At 39.6% G+C, this 25,125-nt stretch overlaps 1 protein-coding gene across 2 annotated transcripts in view; it reads left to right on the top strand.

Moving 5' to 3' along the window:
- Window positions 1-25,125, top strand: part of SUCLG2 (succinate-CoA ligase GDP-forming subunit beta) — a 345,782-nt gene that overhangs the window by 159,239 nt on the left and 161,418 nt on the right. For both annotated transcript variants that reach the window (XM_049861944.1, XM_049861943.1), the window contains exons 3-4: window positions 16,843-16,942; window positions 17,958-18,048. In XM_049861944.1, the coding sequence (XP_049717901.1) occupies window positions 16,843-16,942; window positions 17,958-18,048 (191 nt within the window). The remainder of the gene's footprint in view (window positions 1-16,842; window positions 16,943-17,957; window positions 18,049-25,125) is intronic.

Below are 25,125 nucleotides of genomic sequence, written 5' to 3'. Positions count from 1 at the left end.
TTCATCTCGGGTATATTTGAACATGCGTTACAAGGAAGAGAGCAAAAAAAGGAGGGAGGCAGGAAGGAAGGGACCCCAAGGAAAGCTATCATAGAAAAAGAAAAAGTAACTATTTCTTATGCCTTCACAGCCCTTGAAAGTCAACTGAATGTAAATACATCCCAGTTTACTGAAATTGCATGGTTTCATCCTCCAGGATGCAATCTGAAGTCCCCTCTGCATTTAACATTCAGGCAATAGACTTAGATTTCAGACACAATGAATAGATCAGGACAGGCAATAAAAGAGCAAGGTATTGCAATTTAAAACCCAATGCAATTTGAAAGCGCCAGAACAAATTATGCTGGACCTCACTAGACGTGCGCATCACAGGAAAGTGGTTCTGATATCTTTTATTTTTCTTGGGGTATGTTATTCCTGGCTTGTGCTTAACTCCAGTGTGTCATCAACTACTTTGCCACTTTAAAATGGAGAATAAAAACTTAGGTTCCTTTTTATGGCAACATCACCAAGCTGTTGTTTGGAATTCTGTACCTCCAGCATTTAGAAGTACAGCACATTTAAAACCTGGAATAGGTGTTTGTGCACAGGTCAGGAGGAGGGTGAACATTGACTCTAGGAGCCTGGGAGACAGGCCTGACAATCTGCTTCCAAAAGGCTACGGCTTTGAAGACCCTATTGAGCATTTCTACTCTGCACATATGTGGTCATCATGAATTGCAGTTGACTTTTTAGAAACCAACAACTGAGTGACTAACATCAGCAAGAGATCCTCTTTTATTCTTTTGTTATCAGGTAGTTGCCAATTGTCTGCAGCTAAAGGAGAGGTGATTTCTGACCCAATAGGGGTCCTCCAGGCACTCAGAAAAATTTTCAGAGCTGTAAATTATGAATCTGGGGGTTCTGCCTTCAGATGTCTTTACTGTCACTTTTGGTGATTTAGACTGTCAACTTGGTAAAGCTGGAACTCCAATTCCCAGAATCCCCTTCCTCACATAGTTTTGGTTTACACCGTTTGCTGTCAGGTTGATTCCAACTCATGACAGCCCACGTGCGTCGGAGTAGAACTGTGCTCCGTAGGGTTTTCAGTGGACGATTTTTCAGAAGTAGACCATCAGGACTTTCTTTCATGGCCTCTCTGGCTTGACTCGAACCCCTGCACTTTCAGTTAGCAGCCAAGCACTTTAACCATTTTCACCACCCAGTTTTGGGTTAGAGTTGACCAAAAGAGAAATTTGTACAAACTTTGGAATGTAGCCATTTCTCTATGAAGTTCATTGTGGTTAGATGTGGCGGTAGGCTGATGCAGAGATGCTGGCAAGGTTTTAGCTTGTGCTCACTCTTCTCTGTGTCCAGCTGTTCTTTCTGACTGCCAACCTTGCTGATCAGCACAGACCCAGGTCCATCATGAGATGCCTGGCAACAGCGGTCCCGTAGTCTTCTCCATAGCTCCTGCTTCCCTGTCCCACTTCCACATCTGGGTGCCGGTTCCTCTGATTGGCTAGTTGGTGACTCCTCATTTTCAGTCCTTCCTTTTCTCAGCTCTCCCTGCAGTTGTATAAGGTTGTATTTGTATAGTAAATCTCTCATCCATAACTCATAGTGGTTCAGCTTTGCTAATTCAACCTGGAACTGAAGCACATCTTTGGCTCAAAAGTCAGGGAAAAAACAAATTTGTATAGCTAGTCTTCCTTTATCCTTCCTTCCCTTCAAGTGTACCATAAAAGACAGTAGAAATGCCTTTGGTGTTCACAAATGCTTTCAGCTTCCATGACTGTTTCCAGTATCTGTTGAAGTTACAAAGGTTACCCTGATATTTTTACTACCAATGTATATCATCAATTCATCCTGCAACCTGTATATGAAACAGAAGAGATTTCTTCTGGAAATTTCTTTTTGTGAAGAAAAAAATTGTCATTTTTTTTTTAATAGCTTAATTTTCAGAAGACATATGTTTAATGCCCATGGTTGTAATCTAATAATGTTGGAAATTCTTTGATTAATTACAGGCACTTGAATAGGGTCACATGGATATTTTTGCCATCAGTATTTGTGATGTGATGAATTGCTTTTGTATGGCCTTTCTCACCGTGTTCTTGTAACCGAATGATAGGATGGGGCTATGCAAATAAGGTGCTTATGGCTCACCAAGGGGATTGGGCAGCTTGCTAATAATGCAGATAAAGTGCATGGCACCCTTGTGGGGCTGGGACCATAAAAATAAGGTGTATGGAACCATAACAAGAGGATTGGTCAGTTTTGCTATCCTATTAGGCTTAAACTGAGCCATCCCAGAGGTGGAAGGGGGGGACCTCACTACCACCAAGAAAAAGAGATGGGAGTGGAGCTCGTCCTTTGGACTCATGGTCCCTATGCTAAGAAGTTCCTAGACCCATGAGCGAGAGAGCTTTAACAATGGAGACAGTGCAAGATGGCAAAAAACAGTGGCAGAGAAATAGTGATAGTAGAGGCAACAGAACCAGGAGACTGGCAGGAGATGGTGCAGTGGGCTTCCAACCCACAGAGCGAGAAACCTAAGTACCTTCGGGCAGGAGGCTTGTGGCAGAGTGGCATGCCTCTGGGCACTTGGCAGAGGTAGGCTTGCCAACCAATGGAGCTAGAGAGCTGAGTGCCTTCGGGCCAAGGCTTCCTGGCGGAGTGGGATGCCTCTGAGCACTTAGTGGTGGAGCTAAAGAGCTTTGCAACACTTGGCCAAGCAGGGCAGAGGCCGAGCTGGCCCAAGAGGCCCAATGGGGCTGAGGGCCAAGAGGCTGAGGGTCAGAGAGAGTTCTCGCTACGGGCATAAAAAAAAAAAAACATAGCTGAGAAAAAACTGCCCTGACCAAAGAACTGTATACCGAGTCGTTTCTGATCCTGAATTATAACCTGTTACGTCTTTAATAATCATGAGTATTGTCTATGAGTTCTGTGTGGCCATTGCAACGAATTATTGAAACCAGCAGAGAAGTAGTGCTGTGGGAGGGATGGCTGATACCAGAATTGGTAAAATGGTTGGAGGGTGGAGGTATGTTTGACCTCCGCCTCATAGAAATCAGCCTTGGGCTGTTGATCTTGTTTCTCCTTCCCCCTTGTGGAGCTACAGGAGGTCAGATGCCCCCGTGCCACCATTTTTAACAGTGTTAGAAAGTTTTGTCTTTACACTTTTCTTGTAGAAGTGTATCTTTTAATCTAATTGGCATAATATTAGGTTGTTTTATTAGTATTAAACTGCATGAAAAAAGCAAGATGGTATCTTTTACTGAGAAGGGTATACTAGTACAACTGAATTAAGCCTTTCTAGAATGTATTTTTATCTAGCTTTAAAAATTTTATCACCAATGAAGTATGTAGTAATGGTTATGAAAGCAGTTAATAACATCAGTAACAAGATCAGAAGCATGACCTAATTTATCATTATAGGTTTTAATGAGGCCTTTATCATGTAGTAGTAGGAAACCCTGGTGGTGTAGTGGTTAAGTGCTACAGCTGATAACCAAAAGGTCGGCAGTTTGAATCCACCAGGTGCTCGTTGCAAACTCTATGGGGCAGTTCTATCCTGTCCTATAGGGTCTCTTTGAGTCGGAACTGACTAGACAGCAACAGGTTTGGGGTTTTTTTTTTGTTGTTGGATCCTATAGTAATAAGTATACAATATTTTAAAGAGTATGAAAATGAATGATTTATCAAATTTTAGGGATTTTCATAGGGACTAAAATTAAAATCACTTGTTTGAAAACGTAGGTATGTTTTGTATTAAGATAGTTATATTTTTATTACAATCAATACGCTGTTCAAAAGTGGCATTATCATGTCCCCACAGCATCCAAATGAGGGAATTATTTTTCATAATGTGAAATTAATTGGCTGCAGTTTATTATAGGAGGTTTGAAATTTACAGAAAGGCTTTATCAGTAAAGGATTTCTTACTGTGAAATAATCTTTCGTTGGACAGCTTCCTATTTGTATCATAAAATATCTGACCAAGAGGTGATAAGTCTGTATCCTTCTTTTATTTAGATTTGAAAGTCTCTGTTCCAGGTATGCGCAAACATCTCGATGGCTAGCACTCAGATAAGGAACCAAGCATCTCCAGTCCTAATTCAGTCAAGTCGATCTGACCACTGGTGAAATGGTTCATTGTGATAACTTATACGGTTGAAATTCTCTGTCCCGAAGTTTAGAGAGCTTACGTCAGACATGTTGAAAGTTAAAATAATTATTTCCATGTTAGAGATGCCATTGGGCAGAAGAAGAGTCATTACAGCATCATCTTTTTCCCAGCAACCTGGTTGCAACTTGAGGAAATACGAGTCAGTCAATAGGAACTTTTTAGGAGTCCCTGCAAAAGGAGCCCTCGTGGCACAAGTGGTTAAGCATTCGACTGCTAACTCAGAGACTGGTGGTTTGAACCCACCAGCCGCTCCACGGGAGAAAGATGGGGCAGTCCGCTTCTTTAGAGACCACAGCCTTGGAAGCCCTGTGGTGGCGGTTCTGTAGGGTCGCCATGAGCTAGAGTTGACTTAGCCGTAATGGGTTGGGTCAGTGGGGTGGTGCAGATGGTTAAGCATGTGGCTACTAACTGAGACATTGGCTGTTCAAACCTACCCAGAGCTGCCTCACAAGAAGGGCCTGGTGATCTGCTTCTGAAGTGGAGCACAGTTCTAATCTGCACCCCTGGGGTTGCCATGAGTCAGAATCAATTCAAAAGCAACTTTTTTTTTAGGTCTTTATTGGAGCATTTACAGTAATGACTGAAGATGGGTAATTCTCCAGTTTTGAGTTTGGGTGCTGGGGTCATGATGAAAACATAGAAGTTAGCTGATTTCCTTCAGGAAGTTGACATTTGGGCTCCTGACTTATCTCCCTGTTAGTCTGTATTCTTTCTGAAGGTTCATCGTTCCATAATCTTTCAACCCTTCTCTTGCCTCCCCTTCCCCTTTTCCTTGCTTTCCAGTAATAGGTAAATCTGAAGGGCATTTTAACTTTCTCAATTAGGAAGTCTATCAAACCTCAGGAAAGGTGATCTCCAAGCTAGAAATTATACAGTGTGATTGTGCTGAAAACTGGATATTGCAATTTAGCTCCAGTCAGTGAACCACAAAAGTCATAGTTCTCCCAAACAAGTCCAGTGTTATTGACTCAAAATAGATGATCATTGTTGTAGTCATCTGACGGAAGTAGCAGTACACACAGCCCTGCGTTACATTTCGGAAAGTATTACGTTTTGAAAGAGAGCGATGCTGAATAAAAACTAGCTCGGTAATACAAATATTTAATTCATCTCTAAACTGTTTAAAAAAGATAGTTGAAAATAACTTATTCTTATTGATATTTGCGATTAGTGTTCTCAGAAATTTACTATGTTTCATTTGCAAGATGGCTCTGAACTAAGTCTCGTGAACGTTATTTTACAAAGATATATTTTCAGAATGCCATCTATTCAAAAATGAACGGAATCAGTTGTACAAAACTTGACTAATTAAAAATGTTTCTCACTTAGTCTATTTGGGTTGTGCTTCCCTTAATGAATTTAACTTTTTGTTTGTTTAGATTTAATAATGCTTCTAATAATATTCTTTATTCAGCATGAGACTATTAGGGAACTTTAAAAATTGGTTTAAGTGTAATTGCAATTGGAAGAACAATTGTGGTAAAGAGTGGGAGGAAAATATTTGAGAAAGCATTCTTTTAAGGTGGTTAATATTTAGAGTAAAACAAGGTCATGGGGTGGAGTTTTGTTTAGAACTTCTAGATGACTATAATATTGGTCTCTTGAGTGGTAGGATATTTGAGATCCTTGTGCATTTATAAGTCTATTAAATATGTCTTTTGCAGTGCTTTTTCCTCCTAAAATAGGTGTACCAGGTACTAACTCAGGACCCAGTAATATGATTATCAATGTGTAGGTGCCTTCTGTTTCCATACAAAATCTATTAGAATAGGTGATATTTTTTTCTTTCCTTTTAGCTTGTTATCCCAGGAGTATGGTTAAATCATCTTATGTATTCAGATAAAAATTGAATTTTATGCCTGGGAATACAGGCAGGAGGCAATGTAAAAACAAATGTAAACTTGTGTGAGTTTTGGAAGAAATCAGATCTTTAAATAACATGGAAACAGTGACATTAAGTGTGAATCAATTTGTTAAATATTGAATGAAAAGACTTACTGTTTAGTTGGATTTGACCACTTATTTTTTAGCAGCTTGAATAAAAACCCACTGAAATAAGTTACTTCCTGTGGGTCTCCTTCAAGAGGAGAAAAATACGCTTTATTCTGGGCTGCCGACCTGCTGTATTGATTTAGCACTTGAGCTCTAACCAGAAGAGATGGTTTTAGTGAACTTACTTTTGGCCTAGAGTATAAGCTGCAGAAGATGTACGTAGATTGGATCCGATCCTTTTCTTTCCCTTTCTCTGTTTGCCTCAGTGCTTGGCTTCACAATCTCCAAAGCCCTGCGGTTGCTCGATCTACCAACTGGGTGGTGGTGTGGAGTCCTTTAAAAAAAAAAAAAAAATTTTTTTTTTTTGGGGGGGTCAAATGGTGACACCCATAATTGACAATACTTTATTGAGGATACAACTATTTCTGTGTTTTGATGGTTAGTGACTAAAGCCGATCTAATCAAGCCTGTTTGGTACCAATTAACAGTGCTCAATTTAGGTGTTGTTTGTGGCTTTCCAGTTCTGCTCTGGAAAGCTCTAAGAGAAGACATCTCGCCCTTCTGGATGACAGGATTATGAAAAATGGCGATGGCATTGGGATACTAGGCATACTTCTAAAGAGTTTACAGTGACCACAATTAAGAATTTGAGTGGATAGCAAAATGTATTTTCTCCTCTTGATGTCTTCGAAAGAGAGATAGGAAATGTCTTCCCATATACCATTTTTGAACAGCTGCTGAAAATAATGATAATGATGATAGCTATCATTTTTGACTATTTCTTTAATGTACCAGGCATTGAGCTAAGCACTTTAACTACTATATTTTATTTATTCTTAACATGGGCATAAAAATATAGATTATTTTTACCAATTTACAGACGCACATGCTACTTTTTCTTTTCTGAATTTCGGTCTCCTTTGGGTTTTATGAAGAAAGCAATAGCTGGGGCTGGAGATTTTAACCCGTATCTATAGAACTCCAAAGTCCCTGCTCTTAATGTTATTCTTATATACGACAATCCCTCTCCTGTTGCTTTCCTGGTGAATTTCTAATAATGAGCAGTGATCATGGCTCGTCTTCCACTCAGCTTGATGGGAACCAGTTTCTTTTAGGTCACAGTTTGACTGATGTTATGAGGGTTTATCTCCAGGTCAGAAACTGCTGTCACAGGGTGTGGAGGGCATCGAAGAAGGAACTGTGTTTTCATTTGAGAGGGAGATGATCTCTGGTTTTCTGGATATAAATAAGCAGCAGATACAGGAGAAAGGAAAGCCAACTAAAAAAGACAATCAGCCTTAATAGGGTAACTACATCAGCTAGGTGACCATCTGATCCAGTGCCTCTATATAGTGTGATATCCTTGTGGCTCTCTATTGTCTTCATAGACAAACCTCTGTGGCTCTTTCTGTTTGAAGCTTTGCCTAAAAGCTTCCCTGTGCGTACCAGAACGGCAGTGATAGGTGAAATAGCCAACACTTAACGAAACGCTCACGGGAGTGGTGTTAGATATTAACCCGACGAATGGTAGTTTTATTACCATCTCTATCCTAGTGGGAATGGTCCTTTGGAGCCTTTACAGTATACACAGACAATAGGTGAATTTATTGATGTGGCAATAGTCTTTAATTAATCATATGAGTTTTCAGGCCCTGGGATAAAGCATTAGCTTTCATTTCTTTATTTGTTAAATATTTTATTTGGAATTGTTCTGTTTTTAAGTGATTGTTTCTGTAGATTTTATTTCAGTTTTTTTGTCTCAGTGTGATTTTTTTTTTAATTTTATGATGCTTCAGGTGAACGTTTACAGCACAAATTAGTTTTTCATTCAAAAATTTTACACACAAGTTGTTTTGTTACATTAGTTGCAACCCCCTTTCCCTTTTTCATTTTGGGTTCTCAGTGTCTGTCTTTGGCTGGATTCTCTAGAGAAGCAAAACCAGTAAAGAGCATAAATATATATAGAGAGAGAGATTTGTATTAAGAAAATGGCTCACGGAGAGGCTGGAACATCCCAAGTTTGTGGGTTAGGCTGGAGGCTTCTCCTAATTCACGTAGCCACAGGAATTGGTGATCCCAAGATTGGCAAGTCAGACGGTAGGACTCTGGCTCACAGGCTATGAAGACCGACAGATCCCAAGATTGTTAGGTAAGATGGCAAGTAAGCCGCTAGATCAAGTCTCAAGAACTGAAGGTCAGACGAACAGGAGCCAGCCACAGGATCCAGTGCAAGCAGAAGCCCATGAGCCTTGCCAGAATGTCCATCTGTATTGGATGCAGGCTACATCCCCCAAGGAGACTCCCCTTCAACTGATTAGTTACTCCTATCAGATCCCATCATGGAGGTAATCATATTATATCAAATCTCATCATGGAGGTGATCACATCATTATGACAGCCAAACTATATCGTTAACTGCCAAACCACTGAGAGTCATGGCTCAGCCAAGTTGACATACAACCATAACAATCATGGTGTCCATTCATCCAGTTTTCCTGTCCTTTCCTGCCTTCTCATCTTTGTTTTTGGGCAGGTGTCCATTTGGTGTCATATACTTGACTGAACTAAGAAGCATGCTACTCACATATGTTATTGCTTGTTTTATAGGCCTCTCTAATCTTTGGCTGAAAGATGGACTTCGGGAGTGGCTTCAGTTCCAAGTTAGCAGGGTGTCTGGGGGCCATAGTCATGGGGTTTCCTCTAGTTTCTTTCAGACCAGTAAGCCTAGTTGTTTTTTGTGAGCTTTAATTTTGTTCTACATTTTTCTTTGGCTCTGTCCAAGACTTTCTATTGTGATCCCTGTCAGAGCAGTTGGCAGTGGTAGCCGGGTACCATCTAGTTCTTCTGGGCTCAGGCTGATGAAGACTGTGGTTCATTAGTCCTTTGGACTAATATTTTCCTAGTGTCTTTTGTTTTCTTCTTTCTCCTTTGCTCTAAATGCGATGGAAACAATAAGTGTATTTTGGATGCCCACTTGCATGCTTTTAAGACCCCATATGCTACACACCAAAGTAGAATGTAGAACCTTTTCTTTATGAACTTTGTTAAGCTAGTTGACCTAGCTGTCCCCTGAGACCATGGTCTGTAGCCCTTAGCCCCAGTAACTTGGTTCCTCAAGGTGTTTGGATGTGTCCAGAAAGTGTCTGTGGCTTTGCCTTGGTCAAGCTGTGCTGACTTTCCCTATATTGTGTGTTGTCTTCCCTTTCAGCAAAGTTAATAGTTGTCTTTTATCTAGTTATTGATTTTCCCTCCCCAACCAACCCTCCCTCGTAACCATCAAAGATTGTATTTTTCTGTGTATAAACCTTTTCTTGGGTTTTCATAATTGTGGTCTCATACAGTATTTGTCCTCTTGTTATTGAATTGTTTCACTCAGCATAATGCCCTCCAGATTCATCCATGTTGTGAGATATTTCATGAGTTCATAATTGTTCTTTATTGTTGCAAAGCATTTCATTGTGTGTATGTACCATAATTTGTTATCAATTCATCTATTGATTGACACTTAGGTTGTTTCCATCTTTTGCTATTGTGAATACTGTTGCAGTGAACATGGGTATGCACGTGTCTATTCGTGTGACTTTATATTTTTCTAGGATATATTCATAGGAGTGGGATTCCTGGATCGTATGGTATTTCTATTTCTAGTTTTTTAAGGAGGTACCGTATTCTTTTCCATACTGGTTGTACTATTTTACATTCCCACAAGCAGTGCATAAGAGTTCCAAGCATGCTGCATCTTCTCCAGCATTTGGTATTTTCTGTTTTTTGATTCATGCCAGTAATGTCAGGGTGAGATGGTATTTCATTATAGTTGCAATTTGCCTTTCTCTAATGGCTATTGATCTTGAACATCTCGTCATGCATCTGTTAGCTGCCCGAAGGTCTTCTTTGGTGACGTGTCTGTCCATATGCTTTGTACATTTTTTTATTAGATTATTTGTCTTTTTGTAATTGAGGTGTTGACGTATCCTATAGATTTTAAAGGCTAGACCCTTGTCGGATATGCTGTAGCAATAACGAGAGATCACCTCCACAACCACATTAAAAAAAAAGGGGGGGAGTGGCTAGATTTATTTGTATTTTATCTTTTTACGGGCTATTATAAATGGTATTATTCTCCTGATTTTATTTTCAGAGTTCTTGCTGTTTTGTGTAGGAATCCAACTGATTTTTTATGTTCATCTTTTATTCTGCTACTCTACTGAATCTATTAGTTCCAGTGGTTTCCCTGTGGAATCTTTGGGGTTCTGTATGTATAAGATCATATCACCTGTAAATAGGGGTAGTTTTACTTTTTCCTTACCAATTTGGATGCCTTTTCTTTTTCTTCCTCTAGCTAGGAGTTTCAGCATGGTGTTAAATAGAAGTAGTGATAAAGGTCGTCCTTTTCTTGTTCTTATTCTTAGGGGGAATGTTTTCAGCCTCTCTCTGTTGAGAATGATGTTGGCTGCTGGTTTTGTGTAGATGCCCTCTGTTATGTTGAGGAATTTTCTTCTATTCCTATTTTATTGAGAGTTTTTATCAGAAATGGGCATTGGACTTTATCAAATGCGTTTTCTGTGTCCATTAGGTGATCATGTGATTCTTTTGTTCTGTTGATGTGGTGGACTATGTTGATTGATTTTCTAATGTTGAACCATCTTTGCATACCTGGTATGAATCTCAGTTGGTCATGGTGTATTATTTTTTTGATATGATGCTCAATTCTATTGGATAGAATTTTATTGAGAATTTTTACATCTGTATTCATGAGAGAAGTTGGTCTATAATTTTCTTTTTTCGTGGTGTCTTTGCCTGGCTTTGGTTATCAGGGTTATGCTGGCTTCATAGAATGAATTTGGGAGTTTTCCTTCCTTTTCTGTGCTCTGAATTAGTTTGAGTAGTACTGGTGTGAGCTCTTCTCTGAATGTTTAGTAGAATTCTCCAGTGAAACTATCATCACCAGAACTTTTTTAGGGGGGAGTTTTTTTTTATTACCTCTTTAAGCTCCTCTCTTGTTACGATTCTGTTCTAATTTTGTATCTCAGCTTGTGTTAGTTTAGGTACATAGTGTGTTTCCGGAAATTTGTCCATTTCCTGCAGGTTCTTTCAAATTTGTTGAAGTGTAAGTTTTCATAGTATTTTTTTTTTTCACTTGGGTCTGTTGTAATGTTACCCATCTCATTTCTTACTTGGGTTATTTGTTTCCTTTCTTGTTTTTCCTTTTGTAAGTTTGGATACTGGTTTGTTGATGTTTTCAGAGAACTGACTTTTGGTCTCATTGATTCTTGATATTGTTTTTCTGCTTTCTATTTCATTTATTACTGCCTTATTTCCACTTTTCTGGTGCCTGTTTTCTTTCTATTTGTTTGAGTTGCAGGGCTAACATTTTGAATTTGACACATTCTTCATTTTCAATGTCTACATTTTTTGCTATAAATTGACCTCTGAGCACTGCCTTTGCTGTGTCCCAAAGGTTTTTGTTTGATGTGTTTTCTTTCTCATTTGATCCATGGAATTATTTTATTCCCTCTTTGATTTCTTCTATTACCCACTTGTTTTTAAGCACAGTGTATTCAGTTTCCATGTAGTTTAATTTTTTTCCTTGTTCTTCCTTTTATTGGTTTCCACTTTATGGCATTGTGATAGAGAGAACAACAACAACATTTATATAAACATATTTAATATATTTATATTGCAACCTGCAATATGCAGATGACACAACCTTGCTTGCTGAAAGCAAAGAGGACTTGAAACACTGATGAAGATTTAAGGCTAAGGGCTTCAATATGGATTATACCTCAACATAAAGAAAACAAAAATCCACACTGCTGGACCAATAAACGTCATCATGATAAATTGAGAAAAGTTTGATGTTGGGATTTCAGTTTACTTGAATCCACAGCCAATGCCCATGGAAGCAGAAGTCAGGAAATCAAATGTCTTAGGCAAACCTGCTGCAAAACACCTTTATGAGTGTTCAAAAGCAAAGATGTCACTTTGAGGACTAAAATGCTCCTGACCCAAGCCATGGTATTTCCAGTCACCTCATATGCATGTGAAAGCTGGACAATGAATAAGGAAGACTGAAAAAGAATTAATGCCTTTGCTTTATGGCATTGGTGAAAAATATTGAATATACCATGGACTACCAGAAGAACAAACAAGTCTATCTTGGAAGAGATACAACCAGAGTGCTCCTTGGAAATGAGAGTGGTGAGACTTTGTCTCAAGTACTTTGGACATGTTATCAGGAGGGACTGGGTCCTGGAGAAGGACATCATGCTTTGTAAAGTAGAAGATCAGTGAAAAAGAGGAAGACCTCGATAAGATCAACTGACACAGTGGCTGCAACAGTGGCTGAAACATGACGGTGATTGTGAGGAGGTCACAGGACTGGGCAGTGTTTCATTCTGTTGTATGTAGTATCGCTATAATTGGTACAGAGCCTGTGGCACTTAGCAACAACAACAACAGTGTGTTTTTGTGTCTAAGGTGTGTCTCTTGTAGACAGCATATTGATGGGTCATGCTTTTTTATCCTTTCTGTCACTCCTTGTCTCTTTATGGGTACATTTAAGCCATTTACATTCAGTGTTATTATCGATAGGTATGAGTTTATTGCTGTCATTTCATTGTGCTTTTTTTGGTGGTCCCGACGTTTTCTTAGTTCCTTTTACTTTCCTGTGCTAGTTCCTTTTGTTTGTGGATTTGCTTTCTTCTTTTTTTTGTTATTACAGATTTTGCATTTACTGAGACTTCATGTTTTTCTTCTTTATTATTCTGATGAGGTTTCTTAACTTTCTTTGTGGTTACCTTGAAATTTATCTTCCTAAGTTTGAACCAGTCTTTTATTATTTGATAATATATTTTTCTATCACCTTGAGTTCCTCATCATTTGAAAATTCTGTACCCATACTATTTATTCCCACTTTTATTGTTTTGACGTTGTTGTCATTTACAGATTGTCGCCTTTGGTTCACTTATATAAGTCTTTTAGCTATATTATTAAGAGTTTGGTATGTGGCTGATGCTGTCCCATGTCCGAGACTCAGGTTGTTGTCTTTATGTTGTTGGTTCTCTAACTGAAGGATGCCATTTAATATTTTGTGTAAGTTTGGTTTTGTTTTTACAAATACCGTTAATTTCCGTTTATCTGGAAATGCCCTTAGTTCGCCATTGTGTTTGAGAGTTTTACAGGATATATTATTCTTGGTTGACAGTTTTTCTCTTTCAGTGTTTTATACATGTCACCCTGTTGCTTTCTTGCCTGCATAATTTCTACTGAGTAATCAGAGCTTAGTCTTATTGTATACCCTTTGTAAGTGACTTCATTTTTCTTGAGCTGCTCTCAGGATTCTTTCTTAGTCTTTGGTTTTGGCAAGTGTGATTATGATATGTCTTGGTGACTTTCTTTTGGTGTCTATCTTATATGGGTTTGTTGAGCCTCTTGGATGGTCAGTTTTTCATCGTTCATTATCTTTGGAAAGTTTTCTGCAAATCTTCAATAGTCTTCTCTGTGTTTTCCATTTCCTCCCCCTGTTCTGAAACTCTAATCACATGCAAATTTATGCTCTAGATTTCGTGCCACATAATTCTAAGGTTTTCTTCATTGTTCTTCATTTTTTTCCTCAATCAAAGTTGTGTTGATGTATTCGTCTTCTGTCTTGCTGATTATTTTATTTCAAATTTGCTCCTAAGACCATCTATTGAGTTGTCTATTTCTGAGATTTTGTTTTTTGTCTTTTGAATTTTTAGTTGCTGTTTTTGTAAAATTTCTAATTGTTTATTTATACTTTTTGTTTTTGTATTATTTTTCTGAATTCTTTTATTTCCTTGGCTTTGTTTTCATTGGTTTTGTTTGTGCTTTCCTTGATTTATTTCCTAATCTCTTAGAGAGCCCTAAGTTTTAGTCCTTTGAATTGCATATGAAGTAGTTCCTTGATTATTTGGTCACTTGCTGGTGCCACCTTGTCCCACTTTTCTATATGCTTTGATATTGTCTGCTGTCTCCGAGACATTAAGATACTATTTTCTTTCTTTTTTGATTGTATGTTTGTTTGTTTCATCTGGCTTCTTTGTGTTGTCTTGATATGTCAGGGCAGATGGGCCCAGCATGCTTTTCTGCTAGCTCTTCTGTGGGTACAGTAGCTCCTGCCACCTCGTCTGGGTGGACAGGACAGCAGCAAGCAGGTGAGCCTGCTTCACTGTACAGTGCTTTGACGAGGTGGCTGAGAGTGGACTGGATGAGCACTGTCAGTGTCCTGATTTTGGTCCAGTGGTGTGGGAAAGTTCCCAGCCCCTTGTGAAATATGCAGGAGTGTCGGATGGGGAGTGATACAGGCTCACTTTCCTTTGTTCACTAACTGGCCAAGTGGCGGGTGGGGAGGTACAGTGAGGGTCCAGTGCAGTGACGGGCCTGTTTGCCAGGGATGTTCTAGCTGCAGGTAGGGCCAGTGGAAGCTGGTGTTGGGCACGAGGCTAGTTGGGGAAACAAAGAGAAGAAAAGGTAGTAGTCAGCTTGTGGGGGCAGGATGTACCCAGGGGGTCAGCAGGAAGGGGTAGAGGTGATGTATTAGGCTAAGTGGGAAGGAGAAAGTAATAGAAAAAAAGGGAGAAAAAAATCAAGTGGCGGGAGCTGGTGGGTGGGGATGGGACATACCCACCTGGAATTGGGCCAGAGGCTCTTTAGCCAAGGCAACACATTGTGGCTTGACAGGAAGGGGTTGAGGTAGGGTTTGGGGCTACATAAGAGGGAGAAAGAAAAGGAAGGAAGGGGAAAAAAAATGATGCGGCAGGAGCTGGTAGGTGGGGGTGGGATGGAACTTGGCTAGCAGTGGGCCAGTGTCATTCTTGCCAAGGTGGTGTGGCCTAGCTCAGTGGAAAGGTATAGAGGTAGGGTATGGGGCCTCATGGGAGGGAGAAAGAAAATAGAGAAAGGGGCAAAAGAAAAAAGAACAAAAAAAAATGGTGTGGCAGGAACCAGCGGGGGGCAGGGGGCAGACCCAGCTGGCAGCAGGCTGTTCTCTCTAACCTTGTATTGCCAAGGCAGCATGGCATAGCCAAGCAGAAAAGGGTAGAAGTGAGGTAAGGGCTAGGTGAGAGGGAGAAAGAAAAAGAGAAAAGTGGGGAAATTGGCATCTCAGGAACCAGCAGGTGGGGGTGGGGCAGATCTGGGCTGGTGGTTCACCAGTAGCTATCTAGCCAAAGTGGTTTGGTGTGTGGGGCAGAAAAGCAAGGGGTGGGAAAGCGCATTTCTCTGGTTACCAGGTGCTCTGTCTCCTATTTGGAGCTTCATGAAGTTAGCTCCCTCTCCAGGGTCATTGATGGCTGTGCTTAAGATAGTGACGCCGTGCTGTGTTAGCTGGCAAGGGACCTCTACTCTGTATCTTTTCTAGTTCTTGGTTTTCCTTCAGGTTCTTCTTCCATTCAGTGTTTGATCTTTATCCCTTGTTTACCACTTACGAGTATACCTCACAAGCAGGAAAGGTTGGTTAGCAGACAAACAAATGTAAAAGGTGTGTGTTATTTGCGTAAAAATATGGAGTTAGTGCCTTGTAGAAGATTATTAGTAGTCCTCGGGTAGTGTAAGCAGTTAAGCGCTCGGCTACTAAGCAAAGGTTCTTGGCTCAAATCCATCCAGAGGCATCGTGGGAGAAAGCTGTGGTCATCTACTTCCAAAAGATCTTAGCCATGGAAAACCCTGTGGCGCACAGCTCTGCTCGGACATACGTGGGTTGGCCATGAGTCAAGAGCAACTGGTAAAGATTAGTTAATTTAGTTCTCTGCTTTATAAAAGGGCAGAACAGAGGATGCCAGCTATGACCTGACAATGTGTATGGTTTGATTTTTTGAACATTTTTCACTTTGGGATTCCCCACCCTCCCCTTTCCTTTTTTTTTTGTGAAGTTGTGGAGGTGACCTCTCTTGTTTGGTAGAGGCCTCAGGTATCCACAAGCTGCTTTGTGCATCCAGTGTCCTGTGAGACACTTTAGTTTGCGACTCTGATCTAAAAGGTCAAGAACAGGGAGTTCGTTCTTTCCTTGAGTGTGTCTAGAAATGAAGAGTCCACAACCACTTTCCACTGGAATGTTTTGTAACCTTGCAAAAACTTTTCAAATATTGTTTGCTTTTAGTTTTAATCCATTTTCTCGGCTCTTACCCAACTCTATCAACATGTAAACGACTACCTAGAGAACTATTGGTTTCCATGAATAGAATTATTAAAAACTGCCTTTTCTTCTTGCCTATAAAACTTTCCCCCCACATAATCCAGTCTTTCCTTTGACACCTCAGGTAGATGACAGGTAGGTAGTTTCTCTGACTGGCTGATTGTTGCTTCTGGCACATGGGAGTGTCATTACGCAGTAAAATTTATATTTCCATCCTGGATTTATTTATCATCTTTCTTCCTTCAACACAACAGAGCAAGAGAGTGATGCCTTCTGTTCCCTTGGGATGGTTGAGTATTAGCTGATTAAACCTGAAGGAAGCATTTGAATGTGCTCAGTAAACAAACTTTGCATTTAGGCACATGAGTGTTTGAAATTCTTTGTTGTTTTTATTTTCAAAGTTGGTTTGAGAAAGCTTTCACTAGTTACTTTTGGAAGTTATATGTCATTATTACTCTCCTTGTTGCTTTAAAAAAAAGAGAGAGATTTTAAAATCAGCTACCAACTCTGAATATTTCTTTTTCAGATGCAAAAGAAATTGTTTTAAAAGCCCAGATCTTAGCTGGAGGAAGAGGAAAAGGTGTCTTCAACAGCGGGTTGAAAGGAGGCGTTCATTTGACAAAAGAGTAAGTCTGGAGGTTTTAGTTCCTTTTCTTTGGGCCAAGCAATTATGGAAGATCTTGTTCAGGACTGAGAGGAGCACTAAGAAAGAGGGCTGGGCAGGGCAGGAGCAGAGGTACAAGTAGGGGGAACAGATGTGACAGAGAGCACGCTCTGGTAATGCTCAGTCTTTCCTCTCCCGTTAAAGGATTTTTCTTGCCTAATTTGTAAAAACTTAACACTCCTCCTCTCTTAGACAGCCAGTGATTCATCATTAATGTTGGAAATGATACAACTTGCAAATTAACTGCTACTTCCATAATACCGAAAAAAAAACAAAAAAAGCCAAACTCGCTGCCATTGAGGTGATTCCAACTCACAGCAACTCTATAGGGCAGAGTAGAACTGCCCCGTAGGGTTTCCAAGGCATGGCTGGTGGATTTGAACTGTTAACCTTTTGGTTAACAGCCAAGCTTTTAACCATTGCGCCACTAGGCCTGTACTTCCATAACGCCACTCCCCTATTAAGGAGCTTGCAGGGGCTCCCATTACTAGCGGCATCAGTTGTATCTCCTCTCTGATAGTCCTTCCTTTAACTAAGCCTGTCTTTTCTTTCATGCTTCCCAGCACCAGACACTTCCCTCTCCTCCCTGTTCCTGTCACACAGCTTTTCATATTATTTAGTTTGATTGTTACGCCTTCTCTTATCCCCCTCATTGCTCAAAATTGCCCACCATCAAATCTTTGTTCTGTTTTCATCTCTTAACTTTGTCTTTTAGGCATTTCAGCATTGTCTCTTTACTATGACAGTAACTTATTTGGGGGAAAGAATAGTAGAGGTTAGCAGGCATTTTATATTTCATTCATTCATGTGTTTTTTCCCTTCTCTGTTAGCCTGCACTACTGCTAGGCACATAGTGTATGAACAGAAAGACCCACAGGGTGGATGTGGACACTGTGTAGCATGGTAATGGGTATATTTAGACACTGCTTTAAAATGATTTTTAACATGGGAATATATTCTCTTTTCTCTCTCTGTAGCCCTAAAGTTGTGGGACAGCTGGCTAAACAGATGATTGGGTATAATCTAGCAACAAAGCAAACTCCAAAAAATGGTGTGAAAGTTAAAAAGGTAATTTGATTGCTTTTGGTAATTTTCTATGTCTGTGTTTAAAAAAAAGAAAGAAAAATCATGCTTCGTTTTTGACAGAATCTAATGAAGCACTGCTCTTTGGCAACGTGCCATTTGGTTTCTTAAACCTCACATGATCTGTTTACTAATTGGTGTGACTTTAGGAAGAATAAAAATGGCTCTATAATACCAGTATTATTTTTTCTCATCAGCATTTAACGAAAGTGGGTGGGAGTGAGTGACCAGAGCAATGCCTTTTCCTTTCAGAACGCAGAGGCATCTGTTTCAAGCTGAGAAGGACTTGGTAAAGCAGCTGAGCTCTTACTCTCAGTGGGGGACATCTTCCCACCCTCAGTCCTTTATATCAGAATTGCCTGCTCCCATTGTGGTCTTTCGGAGTGCCCCTGTATAGCCCGCGCTTTGAGATTACTGCTGTTTTGAGCCACTGTTGTTGCTGGGAGTGTGTCGAATTAGTCAGGTCTGCTGGAGCACCTAAGTGTGTGTGTCTCTCCTTCTCTCATGCACACACGCACACACAGGTGCTCTCACACATAGTCCACACACATGCTCTCTCACACACAGGTGCACACACATGTACACACACATACACATACACATGGAAGATAAGCTCTGAAGAGCCAAGTGGCCAAGTGGCCTGCCTCAGTCTTCAGTCCTCATTCCTGAAATAGTGACAGTGTTTTCCCCTTTGCCATATCACCCTCATGTACCAAGGACCATCTACAGGATTTGCAGGGTCCACTGCAAAATAAAAATGCAGGAACCCTTGGTCAGATTTCTAGACAGCAACAGCAGAGCAGTAAACCAAGCACGGGGCCCTTCTGAACACGAGGCCTTGTGCAGCCACACACCTGTGAAACTGGCTCCAGGAGTGTGGGTGGTTAAAAGGCCTCAATGCAGTAGTGAATTATGGCCACAGTTTGGGGAGACGTCTGCCCGTTGTGGTGACACAGCCTCGTGGATTGATGATCTCTGCTGGTGTGCATTGCCTGGGGACATGGAGGCAGTATGTTTTGTTTTTACTTTTCAGAGAGAGTTTCTGGAACATTTTTGACATGACCTAAAAAATCATCAGCTGATTCCTAGTATACTTACTACTATGAGTGGGTCTGTACTGGCTCTGAAAAGGACACTGAGCTGGAGGGAGACGAATACTGTCAGGCCGTTAGCTCCATCCTCTAAGAGCACAAAGGCTTTCTAAATGTTGAGGGAGCAAACAAACAAAACTGCTCATCATTTCCCTTTCCCACTGCCTCTCAGGTAGATGCAAAAACTGTTCAGAACTCAAGTGTTTCATTTTGCTCCTTTGTTTTTGGTTGGCTCGGCACAGTGCTTTTATCTCCCTTTTAAATCTCGTTATGAGCCATAACCCTACGCGGTTCTTGCTGAAACACATGGGGGCGCCATGGGTCGCAGTGGACTCAGTGGCAGCTGGTGGCGTTGGTGTTGTTCATTGTTCGCCTTGCAGCTGGCAAGAGCACAGGTGAACTTTTAGGGGTAAATGAGGTTCATACTTTGAGAATCTGACAGATCTGATTATTTGTTCAGAAAGTATATATTGGACTTCTTTTATGTCCCAGGCACGTGTTCTAGAATATAGCAGTGAAGTTATCAGGTGGAAATTATTTTTTTTCTTTTAGTATTATGTTTAATGGTGTTCCACCATTTAATAACCCATGCCTTACTTTCAAATTGAAATAATAATCCACCTGATGTGATTTTTAAAGGTGAAATAAATTAGTACATGCATATAAGTGCCTAATGTAAACATCAATATTTGATATTAAAATTGTCATTAGGATTACAGAAATTTTTTTAATGAACTTTTTATTTTAAAATAATTATAGATTTACATGTAGCTATAAGAAACAATACAGGGAGATCCCTGTACTCTTTGCCCAGCTTCTTCCCATGATAACATCTTGTAAAACTATAGTACAGTGTCACAACCGGGATATTGGTATTGATATAGTCAGGGTACACAGCATTTTGTTAACCACAAGGATTCCTTATGTTACCCTTTTATAAATCTATCTGATTTGCTCCTGCCAGACTCCCTCTTTAGCCCCTGGCAATCACTGAATCTGGAGCCCTGGTGGCGCAGTGGTTAAGAGCTCTGCTGCTGACCAGAAGGTCAGTAGTTCTACTCCACCAGCCACTCCTTGTAAACCCTGTGGGGTAGTTCTACTCAGTCCTACAGGGTCCCTGTGAGTCGGAATTGACTCGACAGCGAGACAGCAATGGGTAGTAGTAGTAGGAATCACTAATCTATTCTCCATTTCTATAGTTTTGTCATTTCTATAATATGTAAATGAGGTTATACAACATGTAACTTTTTGTCATTGACCCTTTTCACTCAGCGTAATTTTCTGGAGATTCATCTAGGTTGTTGTGTTTATCAGTAGTGTGTTTCTCCTTATTGACCACATAGTATTCCATGGTATGTATATTACCATGTAGGTACCATAGTTTGGTTAACCATTCACGCAGTGAAGACATCTGGGTTGTTGCTAGTTTTGGGCTGTTACAAATAAAGCTGCTGTAAGCATTTGTGTACAGGTTTTTGTCTGAACGTAAGTTTTCATTTCTATGGGATAAATGCACTAGAACACAATTGCTGAGTCATATGGTACTTACTTATAGTTGTACGGTAGTTGCATGTTTAGTTTTTTAAGAAAATTCCAAACTCTTTTCCAGCCTGGCCAGACCATTTCTCATTCCCAATAGCAATGTATGGGTGATCCATTTTCTCCTCATCCTTGCCAGAATTTGGTGTTTTTTTTTTTTAGAAATGTTTGTTTTTTAAATGACACATGCTTAGGAAAGAAAATTTGAAAAATACTGAGAAGCTGAAATAATAAAAGCCTCACACTGTCCCATCTCTCAGATATACTTTTAATATTTTGCCGTATTATAGTGTTGTCATTTTAATTTTAATCATTCTGATAAGTGTGTAGTGATATGTCATTGTGTTTTTTTTTTTTATATTTCCCTAAGGAGACCCTGGTGGCGTCACGGTTAAGTGCTACAGCTGCCAACCAAAAGGTCAGCAGTTCCAATCCACCAGGCGCTCCTTGGAAACTATGGGGCAGTTCTACTCTGTCCTATAGGGTCGCTATGAGTCGGATTTTTTTTTTTTTTTTTTAATGGTTAATGATGCTGGACATCTTGTCTTGTGCTTATTTGCCATCTGTATGTCCTCTGGTGAAATGTCTATGTCTTTTGCCTGTTTTCTAATGAGATTGCTTTTGTTTTTGTTTTTTTTACTACTGAGTTTTGAGAGTTATTTTAGATTCTAGTCTTTTATCAGATGTGTAGTTTGCAAATATTTTCTTCTAGTCATAGCTTGTCTTTTTATCCTCTTAACAAGGCCTCTTGCAAAGAAAACTTTTAATTTTGATGACGTCCTACTTATTAATATTTCCTTCTACAAATGGTGCTTTTAGTATCAAGTCTAAGAATTCTTTACCAAGCCGTATCCTACATACCAGGTCTTTGGGTGGCACTCAACTACTGGCCAAAACGTTGGTCGTCAGAACCTACCCAGGGGTCGCCCCGCGTTCCAGCACACCTGGCGTTGACATGAGTGAGACCTGAGGGCAAATAACATCAACAGCCTACATACCAAAGATTTTCTCCAACTTTCTTTCTAGACTTAGATAGAGGGTTTTTTTTTTTTTTTTTGCCTGTGGCTGTCTACCTACTCCAGTACCTTTTGTTGAAAAGGCTATCTTTCCTCTATTGAATTGCTTTTGAATATCAAAAATTAAGTGAGCATATTTGTGTGGGTCTATTTTTAGGTTTTCTGTTCTCTTCCATTAATATAATGCCTTTTACTCTATCAGTACCACACAGTCTTGATTACTGTAGCCATTTCATAAGCCTTTAAATTGGGTAGACTGATTGTTCTCAGTTTATTCTTTTAAAAACTGTCTTAGCTCTTCTAGTTCTATGGCTTTCTGTATAAATCTTAGAGTAATCTTTACCTGAAAAAAAAAAATCTTGCTTGGATTTCGATAGAATTTTCTTAAACCTGTATCTCAATTTAGAGAGAATTGCAATTTTGAGTCTTCCAATTCATGATGTGTTTCCCCATTTACTTAGATCTACTTTTTTTTCCATCATTTTATAGTTTTCAGCATATAAGTATGATACATGTTTTGTTAAATTTACATCTAAATATTTCATTTTTTAATTCATTATAGAGGATATTAGAGTCTCAATTTTGGTACCCATGAGTTCAGTGCTGTGATTTTTGTATGTGTGTCTTGTGTCCTGTGACCTTGTGGCACCTACTTTTTAATAAGTTCTAGATTTTTTTTTTTTTAAATAGATTCTTTGGAATTTTCTCCATAACCCCTCATGTCATCTGCACATAGGGACAATTTTATTTCTTTCTTTCCAATATGTGTACTTTTTATTGCCATTTCTTTCCTTATTTTGCTGGCTAGAACTTCCAGCACTATGTTGAGTAAGAGTCGTAACAGTCGTCCTCCTTGCCTTGTTCCTGACCTTAGGGGGAACGCATTCAGTCTTTCACTATTATGAGTGTAGTGTGAGTTGTAGGTGTTTTGAAGATGCTGTCTATTGGGCTGAGGAAACACTCCTCTATTTCTGTTTTTAGAAGAGTTTTTCTCTCTAGTCGGAGTGGAATACTATCAAATGAGTTTTTTCTTCATTAATTGATAAAATCATGTGAGTTTTTTTCTTTAGCTTGTTAATGCAGCAGATTGCATTGATTTTCAAATTGAAAATCCTCGTGTATAATTCTCTTTATATATTAATTATCCTTGCTAATATTTTATGAAGAGTTTTTGCGTGACATTCATGAGGCATATGGGTGTTGACTTCCTTTTTTGTGTTGTCTGTTTCTGGGTTTGCTATTGGATGAACGCTGGCTTCATGAAATGAATTGAGATGTGTTTCCTCCTCTTCTGCTTTCTGGAAGAGATTATTTATAGTTGGTGCTAATTCTTCTTTAAGTATTTGATAGAATTCTCTAGTGAAACAATACAGGCCTGGAGATTTCTTAGTCTGCACCTTTGGTGTTTCTGGGTGGCTGACTTCTCTAGCACCCAGGCTGAGAAATTTACAAGGCAAAAAGGAAGCCAGGGAACTCATCACCATGTTGTTCCTTGGATCCTGAGCTTCCTAGCTAATATGTCTTCTTCTCCCTACCTTCAAAGTCTTCTTAAGTTTGTTTTATGTATATTGTCAAAGGTTTTACCTGTACTTAGCAAGAAAAACCAAACCAAACTCACTGCCATCGAGTTGATTCCGACTCATAGCGACCCTATAGGACAGAGTAGTACTGCCCCATAGAGTTTCCAAGGAGCGCCCGGTGGATTCAAACTGCAGGCCTCTTGGTTAGCAGCCATAGCGCTTAACCACTACACCACCAGGGTTTCCAGGTACTTAGCAAGAGGAGTAGGGAAAAGTACATCTACTCTATCATTTCAGAAGCAGAAGTCCCCAGATTATAAACCACAACCCGTTGCTGTCAGGTCAGTTCCGACTCATGGCGACCCCATGTGTGTCAGAGTAGAACTGTGCTCCAGAGGGTTTTCGATAGCAGATTTTGTGGAAGTAGATCACCAGGCCTTTCTTCCGAGGTGCATCTAGGTAGACTCCCCCTGGCTTATAGAGACTTTCAATTACTAAGCTTTATTTAAGAAAATAATACACGAGATTTTTTTTCTTAATCTGTGCCAATGTGTTGTGTGGTCCTTGGGGTGGTAACGGGGGATGTCAAACGGTCCTGCTCCTCATGTGGTCCATGATTCAGTGCCGCTAGTGGTTACTGCTCCGCAGATACAAGTATACTTTTTATCTTTCCTATTCACAGTCCTGTTACAAATAGCTTGTACACTGGTATTCATCCACATACCACAATTCGAGTAGCATTGATACTAAAAAAAAGAAAAAAAGGTTCAGTGGTCAAGTCGGGTAAAGAAAGTTAAAAAGCTTTGTATGTAAGAGAACTCCCAAAAGGAAGTGTGGTGACATTCATTCCCTGTGTAACTCATGGAAGAAGCTTTTTTAAAATGTGCCTAGCTAAGCTTCTCAGGGGCTAAGTGCTCATGGAGTCTGTTTAGGTTCTCCCTATAACAGTTGCTAAAACATTCTGACATCTTGAGTCACAGACGGCACAATAACATTAAAAATTGGCTTCGTGTAATTTTGTTTTGAATTTTCTATTGATAGTCTTCATTTTCCTGGAGACTTTTTCTTAAAGAGTAATACATTCTTTCTACCAAGAAGGGGTTGTTTGAGATAGCATCTGGTCTTTGCAAATAGAATTTTGATGGAATGCAGAGCACATCTGTCAACATTTTAGAAGATTAAGAATAGGACTCTTGAGTGACACTTACACTAAAAAGTTACAATGTTGTGTTGCTTCTAAGAATAACTACCAAAAATCTTTAAATCTTATTTACTAAACTAACTCCACATTAGAAAGTGAATAGTAACTATGCCAGTAGACCCGAAAGCACAAACAAAACATGCTCCTCTTTTGGTGTTTTGTGCCTACCAAGTTTCTTAAAACAGCTTCCTCCTTCTAGAGAGATTTCTAGAGGAACTGATCGCCTTAATTATAATGTTTGTATTAACGTTGTTGCTTAAAAGGTGAACTTCATGTTACCTCTATAAACTGAAGTTACTATATTTGATGAGGAAAGGGTAGTGCTAAATATTTTTGCTTCAAATATTTTCCCACTCCTAAATCAGAAATTCTGAGAAATGACTGTGTTTCAGACAACGTAAAGGCAGAGAGGAGAATTCAGGTATTTGCTGTTAGATTGGCCTTCACTGACCTGTACTGTTGGCAAGAACAACCAACTTGAAATCAGAATGGTTCTATGATAATCCTAACACCAGATATCAAGAAATAGTTTTTATGTTCTCATGAGCTACTAGCCATTTATGATAAAAGAGTTAGTATGAAGCCTCTTATAAGGTATTTTCTTTCTGGTGATGCATTCTATAAAGATTTGAAAAACATTTCAAGAGGGAGTTATATCTTCATTCCATTGTATCATTTTAAATTATCATGTGTTT

Source organism: Elephas maximus, chromosome 20, assembly GCF_024166365.1.
Source record: "Elephas maximus indicus isolate mEleMax1 chromosome 20, mEleMax1 primary haplotype, whole genome shotgun sequence".
NCBI lineage: Eukaryota > Metazoa > Chordata > Mammalia > Proboscidea > Elephantidae > Elephas > Elephas maximus.
This window is presented reverse-complemented; position numbering and strand designations above follow the sequence as displayed.